At 45.0% G+C, this 9,480-nt stretch overlaps 1 protein-coding gene across 1 annotated transcript in view; it reads left to right on the top strand.

Moving 5' to 3' along the window:
• Positions 1–9,480, top strand: part of pvalb7 (parvalbumin 7) — a 30,887-nt gene that overhangs the window by 20,328 nt on the left and 1,079 nt on the right. The window contains exons 2-4 of the mRNA XM_035636474.2: positions 8,803–8,871; positions 9,077–9,206; positions 9,348–9,457. Of these exons, the coding sequence (XP_035492367.1) occupies positions 8,811–8,871; positions 9,077–9,206; positions 9,348–9,457 (301 nt within the window). The 5' untranslated portion in view covers positions 8,803–8,810. The remainder of the gene's footprint in view (positions 1–8,802; positions 8,872–9,076; positions 9,207–9,347; positions 9,458–9,480) is intronic.

Here is a 9,480-nt window from a genome sequence, read left to right on the forward strand (position 1 = left end):
GCCAATAGGGAACTCCCTCTTGTTTTTGTCACTCTATTGGGCACTTTAGCGCTACTACAACAATGACATTTGTAAAAGCAAAAGCAAGTTTAATTATAGAAAAATGAATGTTACGGAGACTATAATAATTTACAGAGCACTGTGAACAGAATCCAGGTTTGCGTGTTATTCGGACAAACTGACCCTTTAAACTTCTGTCTATTGTGATGAACACGGCACATCATCAAACTATCATTTACATATATACACGGACTTCTGTGAAGTGCCAGTACCTGCCACACGGGCCATATTTTAACACGAGCAGCGTGCGCTCGTGAGAAACAAACTTCTCCTCGATCAGACGTGGGTGTGTCCACGGAGAACAGGATGCTCGAACTCGCCCTTCTTGTGATGAACAATCAGACGTGCATGTGTTGGACAGGTACAGCAAAGGGAGGGCCCCTCTTGTTTTTCTTAAACAATTAAGAAGCATTTCTCAAATGTTTTTGTTTTTTCATTCGTACAGAGCTGCTGTTGTATTCACACGTTCTCAATTCAACAGTCACACCTCCTCCGGAGCGTCTCATCCTTAGTGTAAATACCATGAACAGGCAGCGTGGAACGTCTTCCAGCCTTACTGTACTTGTCGCACTGAGAACGAGCAAGAAAAAAAATCTATAATGATGCATTTACTTTGACCCGTATTAACAAAGTGCAGTTATTGCTGGACTCAATTTGTCCATTGGCTTTGTGTTCAGGTGATTATCTTTCTCCTCCCCTATCTATTTGGTCAATGTCAGCAGCTCTTCCCTCGCCGTGTGTGCTGACATTCTTTACCCTCACTTCTTATCTCACTCAAAGAAGAAGAAGAAGGAAGAACACATTCCAAATCAAAAGCATTACTCAGAAACACACGCACGCACGCACGCACGCACGCACGCACGCACGCACGCACGCACGCGTCTTTTTATAGTCGATAACAGCTGATGTCTTTTGGAATTAGTCCCGGGGGGTTAATAAGTGAAATAAGGTGCAGGGACCCACTTCCAATGTGAAATTACATTTTGTGATTAATTCTTATAACACTAGATGTCAGCAAAGTTGTTGCTGTTTTGGAGCGGTGTGTGTGTGTGTGTGTGTGTGTGTGTGTGTGTGTGTGTGTGTGTGTGTGTGTGTGTGTGTGAGAGAGAGAGAGATCTAAGCGCTCTAAATGTAATCAAGAGAATGTTTTATAACTTTCAAATTCCAATTAATATCTGGCTTTAAATATTTGATACTGTTATCCTGCTGTATGCGATCCATGCCAGCCGTCATATCTGTTGTATAGGCGTTGGGATATACATCATACATACATTTAAACATGCAAAGAAACACACACTCATAGAACTCAGTAGGAATGTATGAGCACTGAACTAATGAGATCGCCCCCCACCCAAAAAAACCACACCACATATGTTATTTGTTTCAGCAGCGTATTACGACCCGTGTGGTGGATTTTAAAGGCCGCTGACCTCTAGCGCTCGTTATGTACACGGCCACTAGGGGTCAGCGGTGGACGCGTCGTGGACCCGGCCAGCGCTTCAAGTTGGTGTATTTCAATGGATTGGCTTATAGTCTGTAAAGTAATCGTGCAGATTCTACGCCATGTCACCATAACCATTACCCTGACCTTAGAGCAGATAAAACCCCACGATGCTCTGAGGCGAAAAGTATTTGTAGCGCACCTCCTGTCACCAGTGGAGGCGCTAGTTTAGGAAATGGTGAATTTGGTCGTATTAGAGCGCATGAAACACATACGGCATAGTTTGTCGAATGAGTCGGAGGAGGGCGTAACATGGGAAGAGATGTGGAGAGGGATTTTTTTTTGAGGTCTGCGTGTGAGAAACAAAAATAATCTTGCGTTTGTTGAATAAAGACTGGGAAAAACGGTGTGTCAGTGTTCGAAAAAAGACAGAAACCAAAAGTGCAGCGGAGCGTGACGGTGCAAAGAAGAAGGTGTGTATGTGTGTGTGTGTGTGTGTGTGAGTAGCACATATTGACTCCATGTCTATTTTCATACAGCCTGAGATGGATCCTCTGAAACGCCGCTCGTATAACCGACCATCAGCAGCCATGAAATCCAGAAACATTTCTTCAAGGGGTGTATTTATCTTCAAGGTCAGACCTTGTATATTATATATAGAAATAGGTTGTATATCAAATAGAGGCCTTGACAGCTGAAATCCGTTGAGCTGCGTCACATTCAGGGGCCTGATTTGTAAAATCCATGCTTGACATGAACAACGAGCTGTATTCAGACTTGAACTCCTTAAAATGTCCAGAAAATTGGGTCCGGGACATTTTTCCGGAAAGTTTGCGTTTCGCGCAGCAGGAGGTCGTCCGAGTCAGACGCGTTCACACCAACCCGTCCACTCGCCCACTGTGAAGTTTTACCGATATTTTCCTGCTGTATTCTCTCATGGGCTCAGTCGGGACGGTTTCCTGGAGCCACATTGCGGTGGTTTGCGTATGACCAACACACAGCTTCCTTCCGGAAAAATTTCCGGAAAACGTCCGGGGCTTCAGTGCGTGTCTGAAAGCGGCTCACCTGGAATCGACCAGGGGGGGAGACGTGGGAAGACTTTGGTGTCTTGTTACTTAACATGTTGGCTGCGTAACAGGCCAAACTCCTTTTAAAACTCACCATCTGACACACACTCCCACACACACAGGGCGTAAAATTAGCCCTGAATATACTGCACCACCTCAACCGCTGCCTGCAGTGCAGTGATTAGGCTTCCTTCTGTCACTCTGCTGTGCAGATTTCCCTGAATACACAGATTAGTGAGACATTAAAACAAGAGTGGGGAATCAGGATGACAACTGTGGCAGGAGGGGGGGGCAGGTCTGATGAGTGTGAAAACCATCTGCATGATGAGCCATGGCCTTCGCCAGAACCTCCAGACCCGGCGGAACACCGTTGGTAATGTCAGACGTCGGCGGAGCGGGGGTCCAGTGGTTCGCACTGCCGGCCTAGAAGGGTCACGGTTCCAACCAACCAACCAACCAACCAACCAACCAACCGGGTCCATTCTGCGTGGAGTTTGCAAGTTCTCCCCGCGGCTTCGTTCGACATTTTCGGGCCAAATCGTTTTCATCCCACCAGACACTTTCAACAGAATCGATGCCGATGTGACGCTCGTTCACCGTCAGTTAGAGCCTAATGTTGGTTTTTCCAATAATTAATAACCTATATCCATAAATATAATTTCTAAAGCCGATATCCGCTAATGTGAGTAGACAACTAGACAAGGGATACCACCACCCCCCCCCCCCACACACACACACACACACACTCTTCATCTCTTTCAATTTACAATTTCATCTATGTATATCTAATATATGTATTTTATACAATACCCAACCATCTATTCATTTGCCTCTGCATTGTCTCTTTCTTATTTTCATTTAGGATTATTTGGGTTATTTAACAGTCTTCGCAGCTGTTCACAGCAGCATTAAAAGATATAATGATGGTATAGGCGACAACACATTTTCTGATTCTCTCTCTCTCTCTCTCTCTCTCTCCCTCTCCGTCGTCCAGAGTCCACCCTCTATTTGTCCTGCTCTCTCTAATGGTAATTACTTTATTACTCCTTCATCATCCCCAACAATGACTCCAGGCTGAGTCCTGGAAAAAAACTCCCGACCCCTCTCCCCATTTACAAATTCCTCCGGCGTGTCGTCCTCCCGAATAGCTGCAAAGTGCTGATGAGGTGGAAATTTGATAGAGGGGAGAAAAGCTCAGGACAGGACACGGTGAGAACAGAGGGTCAGGACGGGGCGTGCAGAGGCAGAGACCTGCAATTTATTTTGTTTTGGGGTTGTTGTTTTTTTTAATGCTGCAGTTAAACAACAGAGTTCGGAACCGATACGACTGGTAGATCGTCTCTGAGAATGCGGTTTGCTTGTTCTCATTTCCTCCACAAACGAAGGATAATGTGACAATACCTCATGTGTGTGTGTGTGTGTGTGTGTAGTGCCAGAAATGGTTAACTAGATGGTAGGCGAGTAAAAGAGTAGATCCGACCTTGGGGTCGAGTAAACAGAAAAGTGACTCTGGATCTTCAAGTGCTGTCTCCATATGGTTGTAAGAATAATGACCGTTGTCTCTTGTAGTCTTATAATACAAATATAGTTTTAGGATGCCTAAACTTAATGAACCCCTCCAGTCATGTTTTAAAGTATATAAAACATGATCTACTATGCCTAATATTTTGTTTAACGTTGTTTAAAAAACCCTCTGAAATGGGGCTAGAAACCATCCACTCTCGCTCCCTCACAGGAATTCTGAGAATATGAATTCTCAGAATTATATTCATGATGATATTCAAATAGCACAGGCCCCGCCCACCACCAGCTGCTCGTGCTAGGTTGACTGGTGGAAGAATGGGCGCGAAAAGACGGCTGGCGGCAACATCGGCGAGATTCGGCCATAAAACGTTCCCGAACTCCTAATGCTAACGCTAACTGTCTGCTAACACGCCTGCTGTCCTCCCGTGGACGCTAACTGCTAACGCTAACTGTCTGCTGACACACCTGCTGTCCTCCCGTGGACGCTAACTGCTAACGCTAACTGTCTGCTGACACACCTGCTGTCCTCCCGTGGAGGCCTTCTGCTAACGCTAATGCTAACTGTCCGCTGACACACCTGCCGTCCTCTCGTGGATGCTAACTGCTAATGCAAATGCTAACTGTCTGCTGACACACCTACTGCCTCTCGTGGATGCTATTGCTAGCGCTAACTGTCTGCTGACACACCTGCTGTCCTCCCGTGGACGCTTACTGCTAACGCTAATGTTAACTTTCTGCTGACACACCTGCCGTCCTCTCGTGGATGCTAACTGCTAATGCTAAGGCTAACTGTCTGCTGACACACCTGCCGTCCTCTCGTGGATGCTAACTGCTAATGCTCACGCTAACTGTCCACTGAGGACAGAAACAGAAGTGGAGGGGGGGGACCACACGTGTCAGCTAAGAAAACTTTTTTTGTGTGTGACAGTCATGTGGGTTGATTTGGAAAGCAGTGATTTCAGTACGAGACATTCTTAACAACAGTGACTAACATTTGATGTGAAGTTAAATAATTAAGGTTAAAAGCATAAAAAGCAGGAACGGCCTGTAATAACATCCAGCACAAGTCAAATATGGCGTTTTAAAAAATCATTTTTCTCGGCCTTTACTTTACCTGGCTGCCGCTATGTAACGACTCAAGTGGATACTTACTCTCTTTCTATCTCCTCGACATGCCCCGATCATAAAGGGATTCATCTCCTGGCCTTGACTGACTGGGAGCAAGATGATTCACAACATCACTTCACAAAAGATAAGCCGCAGTGAAAGGGAGACGAGTCAGACAGAGACGCGAGCTGTCGGGGGCCCTTGCAGGATTAGAGATTGATCGGCGATAAAGACGGGTGGCATGAGCGGATGTGGACGCAGAGAGAAAAGAGAAAGTTGTTGTTAGATTTTGAGAAAAATGGGGAAGTGGAGAAGGGGAAGGAGAGGTGGAGTGGAGTTACCGAATATGGGGCGAGATTGAAGGAAGAGATGGTGACGGAGAGGAAGTGAGAAGTATAGAGGTTGTTTGGGGTAAAAAAGACAGAGAGATGAGTGCATACGACGTCAGCGACGTCTTTCTCTTTCAGCTTTCCCGCAGTCAAAGGTCACACAGGATCAAACTCAGCACGTTTGTGAGAAAGAAGTTGCAAGTTTAATTCATGTCTGCTCGGTGAGTGGGATATCTCCAAAACAGGAAATAGTTAAACAACAACCATAGAGGTCATTCTGTCTCAATACCCTCTGATAAAACCCATAGGAGGAATTCATGAATCTGCGCCCCTTCAATGTGAGCTTCACGTCTGACCGAGCTCCAGGTCACTGTGGGACACAGATGGAAAACAGTGATTTCTGGGGTTATCTAAGCAGATATGCCGCAACTGAATCAAAAATATTTTTGTTAGTTACATGAATAATTGAGCCAGAGTGACACACAGTGATAAAAAAGAAAATATCTGTGCTTTTGGAGAAAAATCGGAGTGAACGCTCTGCTAGTAGATAAACTGATTCGAACCCATCAGAGGCATCGTGGCTGTAAATTCAACCAGGATTATGGAGGGAAAAAAATACAAATCAATATTAAAAAACTAAAAAAAATGGCAAAAATCATGATATCACTGTCACCTTATTTTGTATTGAAGAAATGTAGAAACGATAAGAAATAATGTAAATACAAGCTGTGGAAGTCATGGAAGCTTAAGATCTTTTATCAATTGTTTTTGTCTTTTTATAATCCCAATCTAATTCATAGAACAAGAACACAACCACAACATATTTGTGGTCATTTCAGTTAAGTGTTATTCATATTCTGGACGATTTTCAGTGTTGATTCTACTTTGACTTGTGAGGGGAGAAAGAAAAACGGGAGCAGATGCTCAAGTGATACCACCTGTGTTAATAAAATATACTTTATAAATAACATACACTCGCAGCGCAGTGACTCACTGCCGACCGTTATTTTTTTTTATCAGAATTTCAATCTTTAACTGTTCTTCTTCGTGCTGTATGGCGTGGTAGCTTTTCTGATCTCAAACAACGTTGACACTAATACGCTTTCAAAATATTAAACTCCTTGCCTTCCTTCGGGGGAGAAAAAAGGTGACTGGGAGTTCACGACTGAAAGTACTTTCCTTAAAAAAAGAATCAGATTAAACATGCAAATTCTGTTGTTGTTTTTTTTAAATATAGCTAAAACTAACTTTTAAATGGCGCTGAAATACAACTTTACTTATCAATGACAGGGGTCATATTTGTACACTACACGACAGACAGAGTCCCTTCGTTAGCATTGCTATATATACAGGGCCGGCCCAAGGTATAAGCGAGCTAAGCGGCTGCTTTGGGCCCCCTGACCACCCAGTGTAGCTATAGGCACGATACAGCAATAGTCAGTCAGACAGTTATAAAGTTGAAGTAAAAAGCAATGTCACCAAAAAAAGGACACGCATGACCAATTTCAATGTTTTACCATAAACATTCACATTCTAACTGCTAGCTAGCCGTAGAACAAGCCTTCGGTTCAGCCCAGGTTATTCAGCTAACGTTGGTTGGCTTACCATTAGCTAAGAAAATATAGAAACAGCTAAATTCCACTCAGTACTGTGTCACTTTGAATATTAAAGTGGAAAATGAACACTGGACCACTGTTGTGAGTTGGCTACTTTTCAGATCAATGCACTAGAAGAATATAAAGGCTGACTTGGGCATGATGTACGCAACGCAGCTACAACTAATGAAATTGCTAACAGGTGTATTAGATTTACAGAAGGTGTATTTACAGTAGTATTAGTAGCGGTGGCTATATATATATATATATATTGATCACGGGACATTTTCTCTAACCACAGCTCTCGTCTCAAAGTCAAAGCTGTTGTGAACTTATGAGAGAACTATGCAGGCTCGTAGGTATGTCGTCAACCCAGGTGTCGAACGACACGAATGCCAGAGATGCCTGAGAAAGATGAAAAGATGAAAAAGATGAAAACATGAACCACGACAACACTTCTGTCTCGTACTAATCGGCGGACGAAGGCGTGACATCTCACGCTGGTCACATCATCACGCCTTTTCTATTTGTAAGACGTTATCTCATAGACACGTTCGATTCCAATTCGCCAAGTCACAACATACATCGTCTCGAGGCACTTTACTTAGTGAGGTCGAGACCTTTACAATATTACGGAGAAAACCCGACAGTTCCCACAATGAGCTGCACTCGACGACCCTGGACAAAAGAAACAACTCAACTCCCTTTTAACAGGAAGACATTTTCTAGCAGACTCAAGTTGTGGGCGGCCATCTGTCGGCTGGGGTGAGAGGAGAGGAATGGGGGAGAGAGAAAGACTAGGAACAGCTCAAAAACTCGCCTTTCACTGGCCAACTGTAACGGATGGAGAGAAAGATGCAAACCAGACAAAAGCAGCTGTGGCTCAGGAGGATTCCGAGCGGGTCATTCGCTAATCGGAAGGTCGGTTTTTCGTTCCCCAAGCGTATGAATGGTTTATTCAAGAATGTGCCCACTGGAGTATATAAACGGAGGCCATTTACCATCTTGTTGACTGGACAGAGGTCACTGTGTCCTTTAGTCAGGGAAGGTAACAGGAAGTGTCTTATTGGGGTCAAGACAGCGCAACCTGCACGGGGACAATCAAATCTACATCCTCGCCCAGCCTCCCTCGACAGAGACGTGCACACTCACAAAGATAACGCTCGCTCGCTCGCTCACACACACACACACACACACACACTCAACTGAGCTCCAGTTCTCTCACACACAAACACATTCATCAAACGTCTGTCTGGTCCACTTGACACCTGTTGCGGTTACACAAGGAGCCTCTCGAGAGACCTCCGCTCGGCTCGGACACCTACTGACATCCACAGGCTGCTGCAGTGTACTGCAACCGAGGGAAATTGTTTGCACTTTCACTACCTTTGGACAAACATCCACTGTTTTTCACCAGAGAGTTGTGTCATCCACCTATAAAACACCGCATAACTGTCACAGAGCAAACAGTGGTTGACGTGCGTGAAAATGCTGACACTGGATTATTGGAGAAAAGAAATGACTGTGTATTGGATTAACATCACTTACTGCCCCTTTAAGGCCTGGGACGTACATTTCACCTCAGCTCTTCTTTGTGGACGTCCATGTGTCTGCTGTTTTAAATATCGCTCTGTCGTTTCTTACTTTGCACCTTTTATGTCCTCCCCCTTTCTCTCCAGCTGACAAGATGACGATGACAGATCTGTTGAAAGCGGAGGAGATCAAGAACGCTCTTGAGGCCTTCGCAGGTCGGTAACCGTCGTACAACTGACGCGGCGTTCTCAGACAACGGACCTGAGAAGTTTGGAGAAGTTAGACGTTGACACGCAAACGCGCGTCTATCTTTCAGTCCACATACTCACATATGTTACTGTAATCCAGCATGCTGTCTGATGGTCCAGTCTGAACTTTTGTTGTTGTTGTTGTTGTTCTCTTTCTCTCGCTCTTTTGAAGCGGAAACATTCGATCACAGAAAGTTCTTCGAGATGGTCGGGATGAGGGCCATGTCGGCCGAAAACGTCAAGAAGGTCTTCCAGGTCCTGGACGTGGACGGCAGCGGGTTCATCGAGGAGGAAGAGCTCAAGTGAGGCACACAAACACACGCCTGGCCAGTCCACAACAGATTGTATGAAGTCGATATGTCCTTGAACTCCCTCGTCATTTATTCATTCAGTCGGTGGTGGTGGTGATGATTTTCTTTTTTTCCTCCCGCAACCGCCGGCAGGTTTGTGCTGAAGGGCTTTTCCCAGGAGGGCAGAGATCTGACTGAGGCAGAGACGAAAGAGTTCCTCAAGGCAGCAGACAAAGACGGAGACGGCAAGATCGGCATCGACGGTGAGAGAGAAAAGGGAGAAAAC

The sequence above is a fragment of the Scophthalmus maximus genome, chromosome 8 (assembly GCF_022379125.1).
Source record: "Scophthalmus maximus strain ysfricsl-2021 chromosome 8, ASM2237912v1, whole genome shotgun sequence".
Taxonomy (NCBI): Eukaryota; Metazoa; Chordata; class Actinopteri; order Pleuronectiformes; family Scophthalmidae; genus Scophthalmus; species Scophthalmus maximus.